Source organism: Rhamphochromis sp. 'chilingali' (genome assembly GCF_963969265.1).
Source record: "Rhamphochromis sp. 'chilingali' genome assembly, chromosome: 14".
In the NCBI taxonomy this organism is placed as follows: domain Eukaryota; kingdom Metazoa; phylum Chordata; class Actinopteri; order Cichliformes; family Cichlidae; genus Rhamphochromis; species Rhamphochromis sp. 'chilingali'.
Window position 1 is genome coordinate 13621493 of NC_137941.1, and position 26851 is coordinate 13648343.

The 26851-nt window shown below is 39.3% G+C and overlaps 1 protein-coding gene across 3 annotated transcripts; it reads left to right on the top strand.

The window, feature by feature from the left end:
* The first annotated feature begins 1671 nt into the window (after window positions 1–1671).
* On the top strand, window positions 1672–26643 carry vwc2l (von Willebrand factor C domain containing 2 like). 3 transcript variants are annotated; one of them, XM_080902847.1, is made up of 5 exons: window positions 1672–2278; window positions 3080–3589; window positions 7702–7800; window positions 16017–16146; window positions 23166–26643. In XM_080902847.1, the coding sequence occupies exons 2-5, from the start codon at window positions 3182–3184 to the stop codon at window positions 23315–23317; spliced, it is 789 nt and encodes a 262-aa protein (XP_080758973.1). In that variant the 5' UTR covers window positions 1672–2278; window positions 3080–3181; the 3' UTR covers window positions 23318–26643. The 3 variants fall into 3 exon arrangements, with proteins under 3 accessions (XP_080758973.1, XP_080758971.1, XP_080758972.1); XM_080902845.1 differs by lacking the exon at window positions 7702–7800; XM_080902846.1 differs by lacking the exon at window positions 7702–7800 and having other exon boundaries at window positions 1672–1989.
* The last annotated feature ends 208 nt before the right edge of the window (window positions 26644–26851 follow it).

A 26851-nucleotide genomic window follows, 5' to 3' on the forward strand; every position in this document is an offset into this window, starting at 1 on the left:
GTTTGGCACAGTTTTTCAGAGAAATACCATATACTAACTCTGAATCATGGTTGTGGATATGTTAGAGTTTTGGATGGCTTTGCTGCCTTGGGGACAGGGCAGCTTATAGTCACTGATTCAGCGATTAATTCTGCATCATATCAAAAAGTGCTTCAAGATAATGTGAAGCCATCTGTCCAAGAGTAGAAGTTGGACAGGAAATGGAGCTTTTAGTGTGATAATAATCCTTAGCACTGCAGCAGATCCATTAAGGAATGAATCAAAATGAAAAAATAAAGGGTTATGGAATGGCCCAGGCAAGAAAAAAACTGATTTGAATCCATGTGAAATGTTGCTGGGGAATATCTGAAATTGGCAAGAAAATCATCAAATATAGTGCAACTGAAAGGATTTTGCATGGTGGAGTCGCCAGAAATTTCAGCAGGCCGATGTCAGAGACTGGTGGACAATTATGCAAAATACCTACAAGAAGTTATTTCAGCTTAAAGAGGGGCAGTACTAGCTACTGCGGCCAAGGATATACCTACTTTTTCCTCAAAAGAATATTCTATCTAGCAATATTTTTTCTTGAATAAATATTTGAAATGTCAAAAAGACAGTGTGAAATGCTTACTTGTACAAATATGTCATGGCGTATATTTGCACATGACTTTGTGCCAAGTAAACACCTAAACATACATGCAGATGTCATGTAGGTTATGAAACCTGCAGTTAAAGTTAATGCGTGAAAATATATCTGCAGCAGTATCAGTCAAAAGTTTCTGTTATGTATAGTTAAATGCATTCTGTGAATTAGCCTGATCCCATTAGATTTGACCTTCCATGATGTCTGCGGCAGATGTAAATCTATAGTTAAATTTGAAGAACACAAGTTTTTGACAGTCTCACTCACCCTGAGGACTAACAAGTATTAATTACTCTAAAAAAAATGCATGTCCATTACTCAGAAATGACCATAAATGCATAGTACTTTGCAGCTGACAAGGTGTTTATGGGTCTTTGTGGGAATGTCTAATTAAGTGCTGGTCTTCTAGCTCTTAGTCCTCTACCCTTAGACTGACTGTAGTCGGGCAGTGGCCCCTATAGGCTACCATTTGTAAAACAAAGCTGGTGTTGCTCTGCAAAGCCGTACTGTACTTTTCAGTTAATGTGGTGTTTGGGGGTGGGGGGTGCTGAGAAGTCAGACTCCCTTTTGCAGTGCACCATTGAATACAAATAGGTCTCCGTAAACTGCGCTAGAAATGAGTGACTCAGAGAAACATGCTGCGGGTCATGTGTGAAGACACTGTCACGCGCTGGCACACTCGCGCACGCATGGAGACACATATTCACAGGCGTATAATGAGGCAGGCGTGCACATAGGCGCACTCGTTTACAGACAGGGGGAAGGCTCGCACACATATTTAACTGATCTAGCATACCTCCTCAATTTACCAGCTGCTCCTGTCAGAACCAGTCTTGACTAATGACCACCTATTTGATCGTTTTACTTCGTCCCAGCCTTTAACCCTTGCAGTAATGCAGTCATACTTGTCCTCGGATCGTGGGAGGTGAGTGTTGTTGTGACTGTGGTTGGCAGAGGGGATTGGGGGGGGGGGGGGGGCTCTGCTCTGCTCGGCGCAGGACGCAGAAGATAGTCGCTCTCCAAGGTGCTGAAAGTCGGAACGCCTGCTGATGATGAACGTGACCTCGGCCACAAATTCAAAAAATGACTGGCTTCAGCCGCGAATGGGTCGATTTTTTATACTCTTTAACTTCTACCCATGTGGATTTTTTATTTTCCGCACAACTGCTGGATGTATACACACATGTGCAACAAGACTGGCTGCTGCTTTCTAATATTCACCTCCATCGTGGGGAAATACTGAATTGACTCCGGATTCTCAGGGAACGCTATAGAGGATTTCTCGAGCAGTTTCTTTTTTAGTCTCTCTTTCTCTGTCTGTAACGCATGCAGTTGGACTTGAACTGCGAAATTGTCTCGAAAAGGTGAGTCCAATGAGGATAATCATGAAGAAGACCTACTTTTACGCGGATGTCTTTTTCTCTGCAAGGGGGGGAAAGGGGAGCAAACCTCCAAAAGGCTGTTGTTTAGTTGCTTTTAAGCACATCATCACGACAAGAGGGCGGATTACAGTATCTCGTGGAGACTGGTGATTTCACCCTGTGGATAGAGTGAAGTTTCCAATAGGCAAGGCGACTATTTGTAATCTGTCTCCGCTCTCTGTATTGGGGATCCTACCTTCACACTTAGTGGATATCACTCTTATTCAAAGCGGTGAGTGAGTTAGAGCTGTCGCTTAATACGCATCATAGAGATATTTATCTTCAGCTATATATTCCCCAACTGTCTGGATTGTCGATGTGTGTGTTTCCCCTTCCAAACGGTTGACGCATTCTGGGTTAAATCATTGCGCATTTCTCAATATTTGCATGTGTCTGCATGGAACATGGTTAATATAATAAGAGGTGGTTGCAAGAAACCCAGAGACGGAGAAGCCATTACTATCATTACTGACCTGGGGGAGAATTGAAAGCGTTAATGCTACCTGTTGTCTCTGAAGCCTCTCATAAAGTTTCAAATTGTAATATCTGATTCGGTTTTATTTAATGGGGAGAAGACGACCGTGGGGAGCTCACTCCACCCACTTTAGACAATCAGTGTTATAACCCTTCCCTCTGTTGATGGTCGTAGCTGTTGCTGTGATTTTGAAAGAGGAGAATAATTTGCATCTAATGCACCACCACCACCACACTAACGCATATAGACTGCATGCTTCTTATGTTAGCAAATGTATTTCTATTTGTTTTCACCATCCGTGGCTTTAGCTTTATGTGTAAGATATTTTCTTTTGTGACAGAGCAATGATAAAGAATTCCGAATGATCTCTATTGAAACATTGGTGCTGCATATGTGCACCGTAAATAAAAGATACCCATACACAGGCCTAAGCCAAACAAAAAAGAGAAAAAAAGGGGAGGAAAGTATTTAAAAGGTGATTTTGGTTTGTAAGGATGTGCAAACCAGCAGCTGGGGAGGCATCATCCATCATGTCATCTTCTATTTTTTCCACTGCAGCTCATTTCCTTACGTGATGGTGGTGATAATGAAGCCCTGGACAGATCCGGTGAGGATACAGAGAGGCTAAGGATGACATCCACACAGCCGTTTTGAACGTGGATGTCAATGCCGCGGCAAAGGATGGGCCTTCTCCTCTTGACTGCCTTCGTCCCCCTGTTGGCCCTGAGCGCTGTGTCACCGGCCACGGTGGGTAACCCCGAGGATTACGCCGCAGACGAGGCGGAGCGGACCGTCGGTGAGAACATTGTGTTTGATGACTACCGGGGCAAGGGATGCGTGGATGACAGCGGCTTCGTCTACAAACTCGGGGAACGTTTCTATCCGGGACACTCGAACTGCCCGTGCGTGTGCACAGAGGACGGGCCTGTGTGCGACCAACCCGAGTGCCCGAAACTGCATCCAAAGTGCACCAAAGTGGAACACAATGGATGCTGCCCTGAGTGCAAAGAGGTGAAAAACTTTTGCGAGTACCGAGGGAAAACCTATAAAATTCTGGAAGAATTCAAGGTAAGCAATGAGTTAGAAGATTATAATTCAGCCTTTAAAAAAAAACATCTGTTTACCAGAATCCACTAGAAAAACTCTAGCACTGAACATGAATATTCCACCAACAATCACCACTCTGCATCTTATTTATCTTTATTAAAAACTAACTGATGCTCAAGACTCTAATCCATCTTTCCAGTTCATTTGGTGAAACACAATCAAGTCACACGCAAGTGTAGATGTTATTAAAACAAAACAGGTGTGTGACAATCATATGCATTCACAGCAACACCTCTATGGTCGTGGTAAACTGACAAGTCACTTCAAACATAATGTAAAAACCACCATGTCTCATATTTTCTTTCCTTTTTAGTCTGTTAACTTGTTGACAGCAATCATCTTTGATCACATTTACTGATGAAAATAAAATGGTAAATGGTAAATGGCCTGTATTTATATAAGGACCCCAAAGCGCTTTACATATCCAGTCATCCACCCATTCACACACTGGTGATGGCAAGCTACATTGTAGCCACAGCCACCCTGGGGCGCACTGACAGAGGCGAGGCTGCTGGACACTGGCGCCACCGGGCCCTCTGACCACCACCAGTAGGCAACGGGTGAAGTGTCTTGCCCAAGGACACAACGACCGAGACTGTCCAAGCCAGGGCTCGAACCGGCAACCTTCCGATTACAAGACGAACTCCCAACTCTTGAGCCACGATCGAAAATAACAAAACGTAACACAGCAGTGGTGCAGATGTGATCAGGTGGGGCTGTTAGGGTTCGAATTAGTGAGGCTTTGTATTTGGGTTTAGATCAGTCCTTGGCATAATGTGAAAGTAAGCTCAAAATGTGTTTATTGGCCAAGGGAACCAAGATGGCTGCCACCCAGAGTGATATCATCCTTCTGCTTGCTTCATCAACTGAACATTCATCCAGCATTACCAAACTGACAGATGCTATAACAATATTTTAATACTGTGATTTGTGGACACTGAGTCATCACTGGCAGCTCCAGCTTCCCTGTGTCTGTTGAAAAAAAAGGTTTCTACCTATCAGACCAGTGTCTCAGTGGTTGTTACAGAGCATGACAGTACTGCCTGATTATAAATGACACTGGGAGCATGACAACTACAGTCTGTGTTTAAATTGTTGCTGCCCATGAGGAAACCTCCTCATTCACATTTCTCACAACTGGATTGAGGCAGTAAGTGACTGAAATATAATATGACATGTCATAGCCAAAACAAGGGTATAGCTCTGTGGTTAATCATAGCATTTGTTCATGTCTGTGCAAATGTATCAGCTACCAGTTAAGATAAGTGCATCCATTGCGGTTGTCAGACAAATGCCTCCAATGGTAAACTGAATTTTTGCGGGCTCCACTTTAGTGACATAAATTAGCTTTTGAATGATGCAATCGATCAAAAATTCCATTTTTTTTGTCGCTTTACATAATAGCTGTAAATTTATCCCATTATGGAGTTACCAGTTACACAGTAGAAACTAATGTTAGAGGTATGTTCTCATCATCATCAGTAACATGAAAAAGTTTCTCTCAATTTTGTGAACATCTGCCGAAGATGTAAAATAAGACCAAACTAGATAGGCTATTTATTATAACAGATGTACTTGGAAGATAATTCCTGCAGTAAGATTCTTTTTTTCAAAACCAACTACCACCATTTGCAGATCAAAAAATCAGAAGACATTAGAAGAAAAAGCCTGCAATAGCTCCTTAGACAAGGATTCGTGTATTCAGATAGGATTTATGACCCCAGCAAATATCTGTTTGACCGGGCCACAGCTGGGGAAACACAAGTTGTTGGTTACCCTCTTAAAGACACATAAAAGGTACTCAAGAGCTAAATGAATAATTGAAAATAGCCTTTCAAAAGCTCAAAAGCATCTTCAAAGCTAACTTTGTCAGTTGTAGTTTGCAGGAGTGGGTGGACTACATGTGTGTGCGTGTGTGTGCTTATACAGTCCAATAAGTCTGACTATTTCTCATAAGGTTTCCTTTGCAGGGTTAAAAAAAATATTGATCTTATGCTGTCAAATATGCAGTGAAATGCACAATATCTATGTATCATTAAAACTGTTTTCTAAGATGAAGACTGCATTTGAAAAATGTAAAATATCACACAAAATTAATTTTGTGCATAGCTTTAATTATGCTTTTTGGTAACTTAAAGAAAGTGAATCCAGGTGTGCACACAACATAGAATATCACATTATGAAGTGTTTATATCTATAATAGCTCTGTAGGTCTGTTTTAGGTATTTGACCCGGTTAAGTACCAGATGATCATCTTTTTGTATTTATAGCAACTTCTAGTGAATATAGTCACTACGGCATATTTCCTTTTGTCTTCCTTTTTTGCTTGCTGTCCAAAACTCCAAGACAACAGGAGGTGTTTTAGTGTAGTTTTATAACAGCTTCAAGGTAAAACAAACAAAGCTTCCTGTAATGTCAGAACATTTTGCATAAGAAAATAATTAGCATGCCACTTGAACGGAAAGAAAAAAAAAACTGAAGCATACACGGGGCTAAAGAGTGAGTTAAGCAAAGCAGGTGTGTAGACAGGCCATCATAATTAACTTTTCTGCTACAGTTTCTCTGGAAATGCATTTTTTTGGGGGGGCAATCACAAGAAATCAAACAGCACAAGGAGGGAAAAATAGTGTGCTAATGTTTATTCATCAGTTTTTAATGTAAAACCTTTTAGCGGCTGTGGGATTCATCTGCATTATCAGCTAGAGGTGCAAAGAGGCATTGCATTGGAGTTTATGCCTTTGTTCAGAACTGTTACAATGCATCTCTATTAGGTGCCATTCTGTCAACAAATCTGTCAACAATATTGATATACAAATATCCATTCAAAGATTTTAAATATTCAGGTGTTCTCTCGCCATTGTAAACAGAATGACATTAAGATTTCAAATGTTAAAAAAAAAAAAAAAAATGATACTGAAAAAATTGAAAAATGTTTTGCATTAGTAGGCAACAACAACTCTTGGTGGCATGAAAGTGACATAGTGTTCCCATTAGCAAGGGGTGTGAGAGATTAGCCTATTTGAAACCCATGTACTTAATCTGTAATGATTGGTGTGTTTGCACGTCAGACACAATCAAGCTCCTGCAGCCCCACAGATTTCTGTGATTTTGTAAGGGCTACTTTAAGGGCAAAAGCTTCGCAGTCTGATGTAACATTGATCTATCAATAGTGCATTGAGGAGCAAGAGAAGGGAAGGACATTTCAACATTACTTCAAGGTGAAGAACAAAATCATTTGTTTTTATAGATTGTCTCAGTAGAAACTGCACTATGGTTCATAATGATCATCTTTTTTTAAAAACAATCCATGCCCACACAAGTAGCAGTGTCTTAGTCCAAATTGTGAAAGTTGAGTTTCTTCAGTAAAGACATGAAAGCCTCAGAACCCCGCAGTGTTAAAGGAAATCAAAGGCCGTCAGTGTCTGATATGCAGACCCATGTTTAAAGATGCCGACAGGTTAACCTTTGGTTTGGGCTTTGTTGGCATTTCATTTGAGGTGATTGTGTTGCATTGTGTAGAGGTGTGCATTTATATTCAGTAGCAGATGATGGAGAAGAGAAGAGAGAAGAGTCAGTATTTTGGGAAAATAACAAGAGAGATGTGGGCTGTTTAGAGCTTCTGGGAAACTGGGATGTCTGGCTATGAAGAACTGTTTTTGGCATCCACCAACACTTCATATTTCCACTTTCCTTATGCTGAAAACCTCATTATACTGTAGGCTGATCATTAAGTATATTGCACCTAATGTATGCAATCATGATCATGCAAGTAGTATTGGGCATTCCTTCAACACAAAGCAGCTGACTCCAGCGAAATGTCAGCCTGTCATTTGTGAATCTAATGCTGGCATAACTCGTGCATCAGCAAATTGACAAATAGGTCCAAACTACATTTCCCACTACAGCTCATCCACTTAAAAGTTTTTGCTTGTAGCAACAAAGAATTTAATACTAATACTGTTGATTCAGCTTTAAATTCTTTGTAAAAGTAGATGCAGTAATTTCCAATATCTTGTTTTATTGCCATGTGAGTGAGTCATGCCACTCAACCATAGTAGGTGTTTCACCTACAGGGTTTTCCATCTGATGAGGAAGGGACCAGTCCACCCAGCATGGCTGCCGGTGTGCCTCTGGCCTCAGCGCAGCTGCAATCAAGAACCAGGAGGTATAGGGTGAGTTCAGATCCCAGATCTTCAGGCTAGTGCTGGGATGTGAACTCAGATGTGAAGAATCCCATCCATGCTTCTTATGACCACCCTCCCCCCTAGGGAAGGGATGCAGATTTGACAAAGGTGGGAGGGCTCTAATATGTTCAGTAACAAAGGTACACACAGTGCAAATCAGCCGTCAGATCTTGAATAAGTTCTCATTTAAAGGCAAACAATCTAAATTTGTGACTAATAGCCTTAATGCTTGAGTTCTGCTCACCTTTCACTTTATCCGCATGAGACAAGTACTATTCAGTGGAGTGCAATTAAGCCCTGTACTAGATTTAAATGTTGAGGAAATCTCATAAATGAATTACTCCAATCAATGTAAATCAAACACTGTGGTTGGATTTTTTTCATGTCTCTGTTTTTGGTAACTTTGATTTATTATATCTGTACTTTTCTATCACTGCAGTGATGTGGCGAAGTCACAGAAGTATTCTGTGAAAACATGTCTGCAGACAATTATAATAATTTGTTTACAATTGTACACACACACACACAGACTGAGCTGCCCACACAACCACAGTAAGTTGTTGTGTTTTTAACATACCTATGTGAGAAAACATCCATAAAAGCTGTTAAAATTATTGCTCAAATTGATTTTCTTATCCAATTTGCTGGAGGCAACAATAGTCGCAATTAGGGGAAAAAATTGTTAAGTGCAAACAATTTGCCCGGAGAGAATGTCAAACACATTTTTATGGTTTTGACATATTTGCACTTGCAGAATTGATGTGCAAGTGTTAGTACTGCATGTTTTCCATCCTCATCCTCAAGTCCTTTCTGTCTATTCTCTGTGTTATTTGACCACTGGTAAAACATTGTTTTGACTTGAACAACAGAGCATGCAGTTTGACTGTCAACTCATTCCTGTCACTGCTTTTAACAGCATGAGTATATTTCCTGTGACCCTGTCGTCCAGTCTCAGAGTATTTTGCATTGCCATTTTGCCCTGCTGAAGGTTACCTGACTATTCATTGCTTCCCTGCCCTGTCTCTGTTTGTCTCAGTGTGCGAATGAAAAGCATGGCAATCGATTGACTCAAATAGCCAGCCAGAAAGATGGGGACAACAGGCGTCTTTTCTTCACCAAAACATCTGGCAGCAAGTCTAAATTCGGTACTAGTGCTCCATTTTCTTTTGTAAGTCTGGGCTTAGGCATGACTGATCCTCTTCACGGTAGACCTCACACAAAAGGACGCATTGAAAGCACCAGGCATGGCTGAATACATTGAAGGATTCTCAGCAATGTGTCAAAGGTGCATGAAGAAGTTTTCTTTTCCAATTGCATTTTTAATATACTTTTTCCCGTAAAGCATCTGAACTAGCAGGCTGCATTACAGGCCAATCTGGCAGATTAACCCACAGAGAAATACCACTTTCAAATTAATTTATTTTAAAGGTCAGTTGTGATAGTGAATAAAAACTGCTGTCTCTCATAGCCACAATCTCCAGTCTGTACTTTAATACAACTTGTTACATCTAGAAACACCTAGGGATTACATACATGCACATATATTATAGTAAGAACCCAATTTCCTCTTCTGTGTCAGTTTTTGGATGATTTCTTGTTCAAAAATATTTATTTGCATTCGTGTCGCATTTGTACCTACCCACTCATGTTATCCATTGTTTTTATTATACATGATTTCATGCAAGTTTCTGTCTGAATGGATTTGAAGTAGCTCCTCTACAGCATCTACTCTGGTATCTGTACCAACTGAGCTTTTTCAGCAATTAAGAATGAGTCCACTTTTATTTCTGCCTGCTCAAGCTCTGCTGCATTCTGGTTGCAGTTCCTCCCATCTTATCAGTGACGTTAAAGGAGGAGAAAACAATGGCATTTATCAGGACTCCTGCTTGTAACTTCCACTTTCATTTTAGCATATCATGCAACAACCACCCACATTGACCTGAGAGACAAATTATGTGAAAGACATTGTTGGAAAAAGTAGATAAAGTTTTTATGTGCCACAGTGGAAACGCTGTTGAATCCACTTTTCAGGCTCACAGCTTCACTTCAGGATTAGCTAGTGCTACAATCAAGTCTATAACTGTGAAAAATAAGGTTCTCCCCAGGGTTTATCCCTAAAGCTTTATTGTTTCGTTGTGAAAATGTATCATATTACGTTATATCTAAATTGATTATCTAAATGGATCTGTTCTCATTGTAAAATGCACAATTAGATTCATATGTTTTGTTTTGGTTAAGATTGGATTTGGGGGGGTTTTTTGGTCAATGATAATGAAAAAAAATCTATCAGTTAAGATTTGGTTTTTCATACTTGGATAAAAAATCATTTACAGTCTGTGACTGCAAAAATGTTGCATTTCCTCCCTTGAGATGTTCTGCCTGGCCTTTGCTGCTTGTTCTTGGTTCTTTCTCCCTCCAGGTTTGTCTTCAGTAACTGAAAGGCATGCTCTATTAGGTTGGGATCAGGTGACAGGCTTTGTCGTTGAAGAATACCCCATTTCTTTGAGAAAGCTCCTAGGCTGCCTGTGGAGGATGTTTTAGGTCAAAAGCCAAATGCTGCTAAAAATGTTCTATTTGTTTTGTAGCATTTGGCTGAATCTGAGCAGAAAGTAAAGCCCTGTTAACTTCAAGATTCATCCTACTATCAGTACTTCTATCAGCAGTCACATCATCAATAAACAGTAGTGGCCCAGTTCTGGTGGCAGCCATAGATGTGCATACGATGCTATAACTTTACTTCTACCAGATAAAGTGGTATGGTACTGCTGTTTCTCATCCTTGTGCATACTTTTCTATTCCTATCATTCCGGTAAAAGTTAATCTTGACTTCATCCAGAGACCTTTTTTTTGTCAGAAATGTGAAGGCTCTGTCAGAAGTGTCCAAGACACAGACAAATCTGGCCTTCATGTTCTTTACACCACATTGTAAACCTAGAATATGTATGTGTCTCTTGAAGTTTTAGACAACGATGCACCTACCTGCCTGATAGTGTTCTTGCTTGGCCAAATGTTGTAAAGGATTTTTCCATAACAAAAAAAAGTGGACTTTGGTGCTGTTGAGCTGGTCAGTGCATTCCTTCATTTTAAGAATTTCAGAGCATGGCCACATCTAAAGATTTTGATCTGTCTAATAAGTAGAGGTCGGTGGATTGATGCAATATCAATAGTATTGGTATTGAATTGATGTTTGTTTCTAAACTCTAAGCTCAGCAGATTTTTTTTTTTTTTTGGAAATGAAAAATATGCCTCAAACATGCACTATGAAAAATGCCTGAACATTTTTGTGTTGACTGTCACATCTATTTCATTTATAGCCTGTGGCACATTTAAACAACAGAAGATGACCTAAAGTGCTTTAGAGAATATCACATTTAAATTCCAGCTCTCTGAAAAAACCCAGTTTAAAAACACTTGAAATACTGAAAAGTTGGGATTTTTTTTTGTTGTTGTTGTATTAACTAATTATTGTGGCAAGTAATCCCAATCATAGTAATCACAAATTTGTACAGAATATGCAAATTATTGATGATTCATTTTATAAATCATGATACACTGCTCTCCTCTACATAAGGCGCCTTTGCAGGTCAAAAGCATCAGTATTAGTATTCTTAGCTGCAATACTAGCCCAATTTACTTGGTATCAGATCAATACCAAAATTTGCAGTATCGCACAACACTACTAATGGCTTATTTTGGTTTTTCAGTCTAATGATGACCTTTACTTCTATTGGCATCTCTTTGCATGTCATATTGAGAATTCCAGTGGATAGATGCAAGTTTAACACTCAGAACAAACTCTTTAATCGGTTTAACTTGTCATGGAATAACGAGGGAACAGGCTTCACCTGGACTTGAAACTGCTTGTCCATCAACTGATTCAATCCTTTTGCACCTGGGGGACTACAGTGGGGGAAATATGTTTTGATGCTGTGCTGAATTTGTAAATTCCCTCACTTACAAAGAAAGGAACAGCCTATTTTACACAGTAGTTTCATTTTAATGGAGAGACAGAATATTGTCTAGAAAAAAACATAAATTATGTTATGAACTGATTTGCATGTCATTACTTGAAAGTACTTGAAGTAATTGATCCCCTAAACCCAGCCAGAATTTTGGCTCACAGATTGCCTGTGATCCCATAGATTACAGTCAATCAGGCAGTTTATCAGTTACAGATACTACCGATCTCAATACTTTATGTGTATAAAGCACATTGCAAGTTGTCCACAGAATCACTTAATTTTCTATCCACACAACAAATTTCTTTCAATCTAACATCTCCACCACTGTGAGCAAGACCAAAGAGCTGCCAAAGGATCTCAGGGACAAAACTGCAGACCAGAACAAGGCTAGCATGAAATACAAAACCATCTGCGAGAAGCTTGATGAGAAGGTGACAACTGCTGGTGCAGTTATTTGGAAATGGAAGAAATGTAAAATGGCCAACATCTGGAGCTTGTGCAAGATCTCGGCTCCTGGGGTGAAGATAATCATGAGAAAGATGATGGATCAGGCCAACACAGTAGGAGCTTCTTCATGATTTGAAGGCAGTTAGGACCACAGTAGCCAAGAACTCCATTGGTAACACACTGGTCCCATTGCTCAAGAAGGCACTTTTTTGTGTTTGCCAGTGAACATTTAAATGATTAAGAGAAGGCTTGGGAGAAAGTGCTGTGGTCAGATAAAACCAAAATCTAGCTATCTGGCATCAACTCGATCCACCGTGTTTGGAGGAAGAGAAATGCTGAGTATAAAGAAAAGAAGACCATCCCCATACAGACATTATGGGCCTTTGGGCCTGTTTTTCTGCTAAGGATACAGGATGACTTAAACATATTGAGGGACTAATGGACAGAATCGTGGACCATGACTCAAAACATACAAGGCACACAAGGCTACAAAAGAGTGTCTAAGGAAGAAGTGCATCAGATTCATGGAGTCTCCAGACCTCAATCCTATTTAAAATCTGTGGTGAGTGAACCTGGTGACCAAGTACAAGAGATGTCTTACCCCTGTGCTTGCAGGGAAGGTTTATCCATCAAGTACTAAGTCATGTATTGTTTGGAGATTAAGCACTAATTTCACTCAATGACCTGGAAATCATTTTATAACCTCTTTTGTTTTTTTTCTGCATTATTGGTTAATATTCTGTCACTCCATTAAAATGAAATCACCATAAACTCATTGAATTAAAGTAAGAAAATCTGCGCTTCAGTTGCATCCAGATATAAAATCCGCACTAGTGCTTTACAGAGGCAAAGTTAGAATAATGGTGTCGGTGTCCAAATAAATATGAACACAACTGCATACTGTACGCAAAGCAAGTAATTTACATAATTAATGACTTCAATGAGTGCGGTCAGATTAAGAGCATTCTTTTGTATGGCACTTAAATTGAGTTACAAAATCACTAAAACATGATAATGTCATAGTTTTCATTTTAGTAACCAAAATATTTATTTGAGCAAGAGAGAATTTTACTTCCTCTTATAATGTATATCATCATATTTTACTTTTTGTTTGTTTGTTTCTTTTCACTGGAATTCTACTCAAACAATTTTTATCCTGCGTGTTGTCTCTGGGTACTTGGAGACACAGTTCTGCATGTTAATTAGTGATTCTAAATATACTGTAGCTGTGGATGTGAACATAAATGGTTGTCTGCATCTCTTTGTTAGCTTTGTAATGGACTGTTTATTGTGCTCCTCACCCAGTGTCAGCTGGCAAAGGCTCGAGTCATCAGCAGCCCTAGTTAGATAAACAGTTTAAAACAAAGGATGGATAGATATCATGTCAGCTGGATTCTGTAGGCCTCATTAAATTTCAGTATGCGATGGTGCAAAGCTATATATTCACACAGGACAGCACAATGCCATGATGTATAAATAGATGCAAAACACTATAATATGGTGATCTTTTTTTCAAGATCTAAACACTTTTGGCAGTACACTATAGCTGAGTACATCTGCAGAAGCGCTGCCATGTTCCTGTTTTTATATTTACTCTGTATTTTGAATGTGGTTATCTGTGCCCACAAACTTGAGCATCAGTTTGGTTTTATATGCCAGATATGTCAGAAGTTTAGATCTTTGCTTGATGTCTTGGGACTTTCTTTCAAAAGCATCCCATCATTTATTTTTAGTCTGATCATTTGAGCTAGTTTGATAAGTTTATTCAAAGGGTTTTAACATTTTCTGGGCCATGTTTATGCGCCACATCCACGCATAATATTCATTTGGAATATTCTCTTCTAAACATTGTAATAAACCCATGGAATGTAGTTCATTATTGCAAACGAATCTCGCTTTAATATCCCCAATGAAACATATTACCCAATATAATCTTGATTTAACCTAAGCTTCTTCTGTTGCCAGTGTTTTTGCATTTTTATTCAAGTCGTAAATGTGATGGACTACAGAGTTACATCGGCGTTAAATATTTAATCAGTCTTCTCATAGTAATATGTTAGAGATAAAGACTTTGTTATTTGTCATGATTTACAGCTTTATTCTTATATTGCAAATGCATATAAGAAATTAGTGATGATTTTCATCTACATTCATCAGAATTACAGCATATGTAATGCAAAGTTATCAGATGTTCTATCGTGAGGAGAGAAAGTTTAATAAGAGGAAGTAACATTTTAGATTTATTTATTTTGCATTGATTCAGAGAACTTTTTCTACATGGTCTTGGGAATACCTACAATCAGTAACTGGATTGTATTTATTTTGCACAGTTTCCCCTATATCTCTTAATGTGCATGCTGACTCCCATAAACTTCAATAAAAACAAAAGGAGTTTTGACACTTTGATTATGTGTCACTTAATGCGATCTGCCCAGAAGAGATGGTAAAAGTAACACATATACATCTTGAAATACCTTAGCCCTTTCACCTGTCTCTGCACAAAAACAAACTGTGGAGCCGCTGTTGTCGTGGCTATAAATCCATATATTTTGGGAACAAATGCAGCTCAGTTATTTGATGACACAGTTCCAAAGTACTACATTAATCATTTAAAGAAATCAGAAAAAAATGAATGACTTAAGCGCAGGCATGAACTGGTTAGCTTAGCATACTATAAAAAATGGAAAAAGTCCTTCCAAAGAAAATAAAACGTACCTATTATATTAACCTACACTGTAAATTTTCCATTGTATAGAGACATCCCATTAAGCAAACCTACACCAGTGGGAAAAACGATGTATAAATAGACAGCTGTGGATCTCCTTTTTTTAATGAATGAAAGTTAATTATATTTGCTGGAAAAAAGAAAAAAAATATTGCAAGTTGGAATGCAACACTTGACCAACAGGGTAAAGACCCATGAACTAATCGTTTAAAAGCTGCCACCACAGAGTTCACAGGAAATTCTGTGGTAGCATTTGTTATGAATTAAAATTATTGACTGCTGCAATAAGTGAAATTTTATCCTTCAAATGAATAAATCATGAAGATTAGAATCATAATGTGAAGCTTACTGTTTATGTTGCACTGGCTGCTGTCCACATAGATCAGCTTTCCCACCAAAAAAGTTAAGACCGCAAAAGGGGTTATCAAATATGAAATATTATTACTGTCTAAGCCCGACACCAAACTGCTGATACAGCAGTGCAGAGACACACTCAAAGGCTGTTTACTATGATGAGCAAAAAGAAAATCTAATATGATGAACAGCTGACCTTTTGTGATTTGGAAACAGTTTGTATTTTTCCACTCCATGAAATTGCATTACAGTTCATTTTCCGGTCAAGAGACTTTGTAAAGATAGAGTCAAGTATGAGGCAGCTGCACAGGGAGCTGCATAGTAGCTACTGATTTACATGTTGCAGAGGTGGTGAGATAAGTCTCTGAACTGTTTCCTGAGGCAGGCCACAGCAGAATGCAGCAAACATTAAATATCATGAACATTACCTTATAGACTCCCTTAGTTATTTCTAGAGATTTTGTTGTAAGCCAGCAGTAGTATAGGCTGTTTTTGTTAAGGCAAAAGTACCCTAATAAAACTGGGGATGTGAATAATTTATTAACCTGTGTCTTTGTTTATCACAACACTTTTTTTTCACGCATCTGAAACTATTAAGAATGTGCATATGAGAAAAACACAAGCATGCATGGACATGCACACACACATACACACAAGGTGAAAGCTACTGAGTCATCTAACCCAGATTCCCTGTCTCTTTCCTCCTCTGCCCACAGCCGTCACCCTGTGAGTGGTGCCGCTGCGAACCAAATAATGAAGTGCATTGTGTGGTGTCCGATTGCGCCGTCCCAGAGTGTGTCAACCCTGTGTACGAGCCAGAGCAATGCTGCCCCATCTGTAAAAACGGTAAACACTCATCTCATCTGGAAGTCAATTCAGATTCCTTAGAAGTCATTAAATTTTCATTAAACCAATGACAGCAAGTTTATCGGTGGTATCACCATTTGATGGCCGTGCCTTTAGATCAGGATGAGGATGTAATTGATGTTTTATGAATTAAAATTATTACCTTGGGCCCGTTGGACACTAATGAGCAGTACTAGTTTTAATTATAAATGACACACTAAGCAGAGTAAACATTAGCCCATTGATTAAAGGGATGGTAGGAGGGACTAATGGGTCCTCAGAGAGCCTTTTATTTCCCAGTGCCCTGGAGCCCTTGTCACACACAACCAATCCCTAAATTAGAATTATAGGATTCCAATGGTTCATTGACTATTTACAAGGCGAGGTGAGAGATTTCCCTTTGCCAGCACCAGTCCCGAGGGACAGATGGAGCTTTATGAGTAAAGTACAGTAAGTGCACTTTTGCAGTGTGAACCTGGCGTAATATCAAATTCAAAGTCTAAACTTGACGTTGCATTCACTAAACAAAATGTTTTTGCATTCTTGTTGAACTTAAATGACTAACTAATGAAAAAAGAAAGTGTATATGTAGATATGTATATATTTAACTGCTGCTTACCTACAGGTTAAAAGTAAAGGGAATAACTTAGTTGGAGGCAGTTGCTAAATGCCCGCAGTGGCACAACTACAAACATTTTCTTCCTTGTATTTTTTATTTCTCACCATTGCTTGTTTTCTTCTGTTTCAACACATAAACACACATAGAGTGACACACACACACACACACACACACACACACACACACACACACACACACACGCACACACACACACACACACACACAATAACAAGGCTACAGAAGCTGCTAGGAGAGAACTAATCCAGGCTGACAGGGCACAGTGACACCCTTGGCATTTCAGTGGTAGGCCTGCTGTTTCTAGGTTACCCAAGGGTTCCTCGTCAGGCTCTGGTACCAGATAAATCTTTACGGGAGTGGATAGCTGAGGGCTGCGAAGAGAGGACAATGAACGAACGCTATTTAGCTCTCATTTTTGGCCAAGGGACAATGAAAAGCAGACACCCAAATGTCCTCAGTTCAGTTACATATAGTCAGAGAGACAGATATTTGTGTTTTTCTTTACCCATTACAGGTTTTAGTTTTAAATAAAAATACAGTTATAGAAATCATTGCACTTCAAACAGGGGCAAAAATTGTGCAACTAGAATGTGCAGTTAGGTTCATCACAGTGGAATTTATTGAAGTGAAGTGCAAACTTTCAGCCTTAATTCAAGGGATTTTACATAAGTATTGCAATAACTGGTTAGGAATTACAGCCATTTTAATACATAATCAACCCCCCATTTTTAGAGGCTCAAAATTAATTGGACAATTCACTAACCAGCAGTTTCATGGCCAGGTGAGTCCTGCCCCCTTGTTACTTCATGGCAGTTAAAGAATACTTATTATCTGAAGCTGATTTAAAGCATTTGATTTTAATTTTATAGCTTTTCCCCACTATATTTAAATACCAGCCCCAAATAAATATCAGTACAATTAAAGGAGGCTAACATTAGACTGAAAAACCAAAATAAACCTATCAGAGAAAGACAGAGATAGAAAGAGCAAAACCGTTAGGAGGGTCCAAATCACCAATCTGATAAATTATTACACATAAATGAACTCACTGGCCAGCTCAGCAACACCAGAAGGCCTGAAAGACCACACAGAAGACATTTGTAGTGTGTGATCACACAATTATTTATGTAGTTAAGAAAGAACAACACAACACAAGATCACAAGATCATTGTCAAGGTGTACAAGTTTAACTTATACTAAAATTATCGCAAGAGAAAAGCATGGAGAGAAACAGCTAATGATCTGAAGCCGACCACATCATCTGTCAAACATGGTGGGGGGCAATGTTATGGCATGAACCCATATGGCTGCCATTAGAACCAGGAGACAAGCATTTATTGATAATGTCACTGCTGATTGAAGCACAATTAATTCTGAAGTGTACAGGACTATACACTGCTCAGATAATAAATAATAATTGGACAAATAATAATTGGACAACACTTTATAGTACAAATGGATAATTATCCAAAGCAAACTGCGAAAGCAATCCAATCGTTTTCTCAAAGCAAAGGAGTCTGGTATTTTATCAGTCACGTGATCACATCCAATCAGTCACAATCCAATAGCCCATGTTATTCAGTTGTTAAATGCATAACTGAAAGAGACCTATAAACAAGTAGCATCTAAAAGCATTTGAGGTAAAAGTCCACAGCACAAAAAAACCCCACAGCACAAAACATCAAACGCACAGACTCTATATCTTTATGTGGTTGGCATTTAAATCTAGCTTTAAGCAGGGAGGTCTACAGGTCATCATAGTTCAACTGTAATCTGGTTTACCAAAGGTCGTATGTGATCATCATCTCTTTTACTTTGTAGCGCTGCTTGCTGACTTAGAATGCAAATTATATTTAAAGGATGCGTGAAGTAAATATCAGTGAGACTAAACTGTGATGATATGAGCCCATTCACAGCAACAGTTTGAACTCTCAGTTAGACATACTTTGAAGCAGCAGTAAGCAGAAAGCAGCATATTTAATAAGATGTTGACATCATCAGAATATATAATGTGCTGGGTCATAGAAGCAGGTCCTGACCTCATCTGATAGACATGTTATCCCAGCTGAAGCCACTTAGCTGTAACACTTTTAAGTTTAGATCAACAAGCCAGCTTTGTTTTAATTGAGTAGTTATTATAATTAGATAGTTGCTATGCTTATGGCTGTATGAAGTTCTAGGTATAATGTTTATCTATACAAGTTAGACTGGATGACAACCGGTCGTTGTGTAAACAAATACTAATTACCACTAAAGACAAAGTACATCTGAGAACAATAGGTCATATGAACAGCACTAAAGCATGACTGCTGTGCCTGGAAGGCATTATTGTCTTCCAGCAAGCCATATAATTGTAAGCTGACTAATGGCTCTAGGATTTTGGACAGACAGGTCATGTTGACTGTAGGCAGGGCTGAATCTGATTACCTTGAAAGTTCCTTGGTTACTAAATACAGATCCCGTGGAATTGTAATAATATTAAATTGATCCACTGGAATATCACAAAAACATGATGTGACTCCAAAATGAAAAACTGGAAACACTGCACCTTTTTCTCTTTAAACATAAAGAATCAGTGTTAATAAAATGCATTTTGCAAGTTCAGCATTTGCTGTCAAATTACATTCCCTTTAGAAACATGTCTACAATATCCAGCTTTTTGTTGTGTTATTTATTTATTTATCTTTATTGCTGCTCTCTTTTTTCTTTAATCCAAACATTATGTAGAGAGCTTTGGTCTTATAATACAAAAAGGATTTTATCTTTTTTATATAGGTTTACTTTATTGTGGCATAAATGATTAGGAGAGGCATAATTATAATATTTTATGAATGCAATCAATACTAAATAATACTCTTCTTAATAATCTGACAGTGTGAGATTTATATGGGAACCGCTTTAATCTCTATAAAAACAATCTTCTTACTGAACAAGCAAAACTCTCCAGGTAAATGCTTGTGTAAGTATACTACAGTAGCTTGTCATGGTAAAGCTTTGGGTTAACTTTGTGTATATAACCTGCACATCCTGCTAAAATACTTTAAAGGGAAGAAAGTCACAGAAAGCGCAGTGAGAACATTTTCTTTAAACTGTACTCAAATGCTTGAAAGTACTTGAAAACAATTCTCTCTGTTATCTATCAACATGTTTACATTCACCACTTTTTACCTCCCTCAGAGATTTAGAAGGTAAATGGAAATTAATACTGAACAGATATACATTTGAAAGGTTTATTTAAATTAATAATGTAATTACAATGTAACACTAAGGTTACATAAAAAACAAACCATCTCAACAGTCTCTGAAAATGAGTAATGCTTATTTCACAGATTACAAGACAACTGAATTTAATTAAATGGCTTTATACAATTCCTAATACAATTTTGTGCCTAAAATGAGCTGCCTAAATTACTAGTTTGAGTTCTGACTGTATCTCCATACACCACATTTACAATTCCAGCTCAGGTAAAAGGTCCAGATTAACTTATTCTAGTGAAAGAAAGCTTTTAGGGTTGCTTTGTAAACAGAATTGTGCAGCGATGACCTAATTGCCAGTGGCTAAAATGTTACTGAGGAATATTTGACTCATTTAGTCCAATTAGTCACTGACTTAGTGAGTTTAAATGGAGCTATATGTGCGTACACAGTGAAAAACAAGATTAATCACCCATGTTCCAGTGTCTTAACTATATTTCAGACTTTAAAAAAAGCAACTTTGAACTAAACTGATATGACCTTGATAACTGGATGTCTTTCAGCTCACAAATCAGCAAATCAGTGCTTATGGTTGCCAAACTTTTGTCAGAGCTTTCTATTATTAGGCTGTAGCTTTTCAGCTTGGCATCTTTTTGGTGTTCCTTCCTGAAAACACCAGCAGAGAGGAAGAGGCAGCACAATAGAATAGTAGGCCAGTGGCAGTGCTCATTTCTGAGCTCCGCATTCATTGAGCCCATCTGATTCAGCTCTAATCTTTATCATGAATTATATAGGCTACTGTAAATTAATCAGGGAATATGTAATTATGTAATTCTCAAAAAGAAATGAGTAGTATCCTGAAAATGGCTAATGGTTCCTCAGTATAACAAGATTAAACCAACTACAGATCTGCCACTCCTTATCTGTCAGAATGCCGTCATTGTGGTCTTTTAACAGACATATCATAGAGGAGCAGTGCCATGGAGCTGGATACGGTTCAGGAACATATTCGCTTTGACATATTCTCTCAACAAGCTGTAGTTTACATTGTAATCCTTAGGCAGTAGTCAGAGAAAGTATGATGTGCTGAGACAGTTTTGACACAGGACAAACATTTTCTGACTTCACCAGATTTTATTGGCCACGAATTGATCACATGCTCGGACGAGTGACCGCACGCCCTTCACATGGTGACAGGAAGCTCAGACTGTGTCCTTGCGTCTCCCTATCTATCGGGCTATAAACAATCACACTTGGCAGCAGCACGGGTCACCCTCCTCCCTCATCAACCTCTGCCGAGTTTGTCCCGTGACCTGTGCCAGCTGTCCAGAGGCAGATCGTTGCGAGTTAAGACTTGGCAAGTGCTCTCTACGTCTAAGATCAGATCCCATGCTCTTTTCCTTTTTTTTTCTCTTTCTTTCTTTCTTTTTTAAAATAGAGCATAGGACCCATCTATGCTAAGGCAAAGGATGGGGGTAGCAGGTAGCCAGCAGCTCCCTTTGTCAATGTCACGTGGAAATTTATGGCTTCCTGCATCTTTTATTTCTCGTACAAGCACTAGCTGGAATTAAACCTAATTCCTTCGATGCATAAAGCAAGAATTTGTAAAATATTGGGAGTTGTCCCTCTGTAGACCATTCCAGCATTTTTACCCTTGATTTAAGGTTAAACTCATGCTCTTGAAGATTTAAAAAGTCAGTGTTCTCTGTGCCATGCTGCGAGTCAGCGTGACGTTTTAAATATTTAACCACAATCCTGATCTTTAGCTAACCTTAATCTAATGCCCTGAGTTACTTTTCCATAAAGCATTAACAAGCCTTTTTTTAAAAAAATGGAAAACAGAGGTGTTACTAATAATATTACCGATGGCCACATTGTTCCTGAAAGCCGTGACAGTGAGACGATGAGCCAGCATGCACAAATGCAGGACCTTGAAATTGAAGCTGATAAATGAAATTCACTCTTTATTTATTTTATTACTGATACCTGTGCTTGTGTGTTTAAATGTAGGTGTGAAAAAGGCTCAAATTGTGTGACAGGTGAGAAATTCTACAGTGTACCAGAAATGTACCTCTGATCTTTAGGTTGACTATCTTGACACATTTACATTGCTATCATTAAGCTACCAGACCCTAAATCATATTCACAGGACACCAAGATGTTTCGTGAATATCAAGCGTGAAAGCTACTGTGTCTTCAAGAGTTATGGGACATATGAGTTTTTATGACTGCTCGTAGAGGAGTCTTGAATCTGGCAGGTTTTACCGAGCCGAACACTGAGAGCGATCCAAAGTCACCGTCACACCAATTGAGCTGCTGATTGCTTCATTTTAAATGATTAAAACTAGGATGAACTCATGGCACCTTCTGGCTCTCCTGTCTCTAGAGGTAGAGAAAGAGATGCACTACCTCCAATATCTCTGAGGCAAAGAGAAAAACAAATTAGATGTAATAATTTCAGGTGGTAATACAGATAAATCTTACAAATGTAATACTGTTCTTTGGCGTCCTGGAAAACAGATCCTAAAATTTACCCAGGATAATCTGTCTATCTGGTGAGATTATTAGAAACACCGATGTAAGGTGTTCTAGTCGTACACAGCACGTTTTAGAATTAAAGGAATCCTATCAACATCCACACAAGTAAATCCTACAGTGTTTAACGGATAAATCAGATGTCAAAATTAATCTGAGTTCTTTATTGGTTTGACAGTCAGCGTGTGTGAATGCGTGGAATGAAACTGTGTAAGGAATTGCTAAGGAGTTCTGTGGCCTTTTCATACAGACCGAAGTGATTAACACCATCCTCCCTACTGCCTCTAAAAGCAGCTTTCTCTCTCTTCCTCTGTCTCTCTGTACTCCAGCCTCTCTGTACTGCCAAGCCAGTGCCTGGCAGGCTTCTCTGCTTGCGGCGCATTAGGATGCAAAGCGCTCCATGTCGAGGGAGAAGGAGAGACTAACAAAAGCGCTTTAGTGTTGCAAAAACAAGCCCATCGGTGCATGCCCGTGAAAAGATCTGTACGTCTGCTCTGACTCCCCTAACTCCCTGCAGCTCTCTGCATCACTCCACCACCCCACTGCAAAGAGAAGCTCTCAGGAGAGACATATCCATTTCTTGTCGTTCTCATTCCCTTTTCTTCTGTCTCTCTCTCCCCTTCCTTTCCTTCCCTCCCTTCCCATGCGGCAGGTCCAAATTGCTTTGCTGGAACGACGATCATCCCGGCTGGAATTGAAGTAAAGGTGGACGACTGCACCATCTGCCGCTGCCACAACGGAGACTGGTGGAAGCCGGCGCAGTGCTTGCGGCGAGAATGCCTCAACGACCAGTCATTGTCATAGACGGACTCCTACGGGGATGGTAGAAAAGCTCAGGCAAGGCTCTGCCTACTGTGCCATTTTGTATGATTGACAGGGCAGGAGCACAATTCCTATAAATCCTGAGACAGCATACAGTAGGATCGAAGAGGTGATCTCGCAGGCTTCACACAAATGTAGCCAGCGAGAAGAAGATGGAACTTGTCTCAGTTGTTTCCACACTCTTGCTTGACTTGCTGCTCTCACACACACACACAAAAAAGTTTCTTAGCTCCCTGAACTCTTTCCTAACCATCGGCAATGTTGAATTGCTCAAATTGATTTCTGTACGTATGTCATCAGCTTGTTGTGCGTGCCAGTCAAAATCACACAGGTGTTCCAGCAGAACAAACCGTAAGCACACTTAGCAGCGCTTCTTTTCGCATACAAGGATTAGCACTGATGAAAACACGGCAAAGATGTGCTTGAGTTACACGACTTCACTCTAAGAGCTTGTTTACAAGATGTGCATCACACATAAATGTCTGCCTCTTCATGAAACTTTATCGCTGCGGCAGGAGCTCGCTCCTAACATACATGATGCAACGTGCAACTGTCATATACCATTAACAGCTATGGAACCTCAAAGGCTGACTTTATTGATCAACACACCATGGTTTTGAGTCATGTCTCACAGGCAGGATAGGTTAGTACCACCTGGAGCAGTGGGGGAATGAAATGTAGCTTTTCAAAGAAGAAAAAAAAACCTGCATCCCCAAGAAGAGCCATGCTGCATCAATCCCCCCCCAAAGAAAAAGAAACAACAACTTTGGGCAACCCTTTCCAGTTCAATTGGCTTTATTGTTTTCTCTCAGAGGTCCATATCCTCCAAAATATTCCCACTAAGTAACTGCTTGAACTTGTTATCAAAGCAATTTGCGAGCCAGTAGCAGCCTGCTTTAATTTTCCTTAATCAAGGACTATTCTGTGATAAATCATCCAGCTGGGTGCTTGGCGCTGCTGCAGCCTGCATGCTGGGCACATCCAGTGAGAACCAACAGACAAAAGGCGGGAACGTACATATGTCTAAGTGTTTTTAAGCAGCATTCACGAGCATATTGTTCATTTGAGTATGCACAAGCGCGGCAATCATAAACAAACTCGGGCATAGCATGATGCACACAGTTAAATTATATCGCTCGTTTAGCTCATGTAATCCATTTTCAGTTCCTACTCTTCTCGATATGTTGAAATGGCTCAGGCGGTGCGGTGGAGCCACAGCCATGGCGATAACATAAAGACAAGCTAATGTATTGCTTTGACATTTTTTTTCATATCAGAGTGGTCCTCAAGCAGTCCAGTCTGAAAGAAGAAAAACAAAAAGCACCCAAGCAGTGCCCAACACACGATGTTTTTGAAATGATAAATACAAGTCATTAATTCAAAGGTGAATTTCCGTAAGCTAATGCCATTCATCACTAGAATTTTTTCCATTTCCAGAAAATCCGTTCCCGTTAACCTTTTAGACCCTATTCCTGGGCGGTGATGGATGAGCTGCTTAATAGCAGCTCCCAGCACTCTGTAATGAGACAGAAATGAACATAGGATAAAGACCAATGACTAAAGAGGTGCATTGCCTTAAAAGGAACTAAAACTAATTTTAGAGGAATCTCATAGTCTGCAGAGTTGCTGGTTGCAGCATATGGGTGATGAAGAAATCTCAGAGTCGGAAGATCTGCAAGGCTCAGTCTTAGGTGGAACAAAGGAGCTTGGTTCATTTTTATCAGCAAGTTACAGTGATGTAGTATGTTTCAGACGACCTAATCTATCTGGTCTGAGGTCTGAAGGCTCATAAAACAAAAATGACATGAATGGTTTATCAGTCACAGCCTCAGTGCTCCACACATTTTAGAATTATTAAACGAGCTTCATTCATCTTAATTAAGTTAAATGCCACATCATTTTTCAGCCTATACATGCATCCCCCCAAAAATGAGAGTTGCTCGGATATTTTGGGTCGCAACAAAGAAAGACTAAAGTGAACGTGCCAGCTGACAAGGCTCAAAGGCATTGCTGCCACCACAGATGCCTTATTGCTACTGTTCCAGATAAGATTCACAAAGCATGGCCTTTGGCATCATACAGTATGAACAGCCGACTGCTTCAAGTGCTACTTTGTTTCACTTCTGTGTGCAGTGGTTACTGCTCTGTTTTACCCCAAACTATTTATTGTCTTATCCTACGACATTCCAGAAACAGTCAGCAAGGTGAATAAAAGAACAAGGACGAGTGCAGTTCAATCACAGCTAAAAGTGCAGAACTGAACCCAGAGATGGCTCTAAAAATATACCGTCACTTGATAGTGGTAAAAAGAGAAGCTCAAGGAAGAAACTAAAGAAGGAACTAGATCTCTGTAGAAAAGTGACATTGTAAGTCATTGTACTGGTTGTTCTAATACGGATTCCTCCAATGCTTCTTATCAAACTAAACTGGGTGAGCAGCGGCTGCTCATTTTTATGATGTTTCAAGCTGCTTTCATCACCTGAGTTTGAAAGTTGGAACAAAGAGAGTGAAAGGGTTGTCAACAAAAAGCTGAAAAGTTAAAAGGTGTGATCCAGAGTGCTAGTGAAAAGAGGGCATGGGAGATATGACATCAAATAGAAAATCATGCATTCGAAGTTGGTCGTAAAGTTAAAGAAAAACCGTGAAAGAATTTAGTTTCACTGCACCAGAGCTCGCAAGCAGAAATGTGCTAGCGCATACTTTGCATTTTAAATAACAAGCACGATGGATTTGAAACCACACAGATCATCCCAAAATCTTGCCTATGTTGTCATTTGAAAGAATAGGCTGTCTGCTAAAAACACAAAGTGGTACTGTGGCACACATCCACTCTACACTGCACGTGAGAGTGGCATCCCAGGCAAACCAGACGAAATTACATTTCCCCTTCCAAACACATGAAGCTGCAAGGTTTCCAGGACAGATTAGCTGCACACTGTCTTTCTTCATCTCCTGCCAAGAAACTTGAGTCTCTATGTATGTCTGTGAAGATTTATTCAAATGACCCCAATGTCTCCTCCCTCTTGTCATTAAAACCCACAGGCTTGTACATGGGCATTTTTGTAAAGGTGCATCATTTGCTTTTTTCCATGAGACACCGACTTACTGTAGCTGGAAACAATGAAAGATTGTTTTATCTATAATTTTTTTCCCCCATTTGTAATTTTTTTTCAGCAACAAAACTGTTACATGAAGTGTGCCTGAAAAACAACACAAAGTATCGGTAGAGAAAGAGAGAAACACTGTTATTATACAATCAACTGTATTATTTTTTTTGGTGCACCGAGGGTCTGTTCACGTGGGGCTCAAATATGGGATAGTACAATTTCTATAACAAATTGTAATTTTATGTTTAAATAAAGTTGATTGTATGTGAATTCATGCTCACTCGGGTTCACCCTAAACGGCAAAGCAAAGAGTCCAGTTTTCAAAAAGTCAAACAACCCTTGGTGCTCCACATGTTGTACATATGTAAATATCTTCAAACATAATTAATGTGTTTCCTGAAATCTGAGG

Excerpts from the sequence above, each read along its gene's own strand:
- vwc2l (XM_080902847.1), top strand. The coding sequence starts at position 3,182 with ATGTCAATGCCGCGGCAAAGGATGGGCCTTCTCCTCTTGACTGCCTTC. Across the intron at positions 3,590-7,701 it reads AAATTCTGGAAGAATTCAAG|GGTTTTCCATCTGATGAGGA; the intron begins GTAAGCAATGAG and ends TTTCACCTACAG. Across the intron at positions 7,801-16,016 it reads CAAGAACCAGGAGGTATAGG|CCGTCACCCTGTGAGTGGTG; the intron begins GTGAGTTCAGAT and ends CTCTGCCCACAG.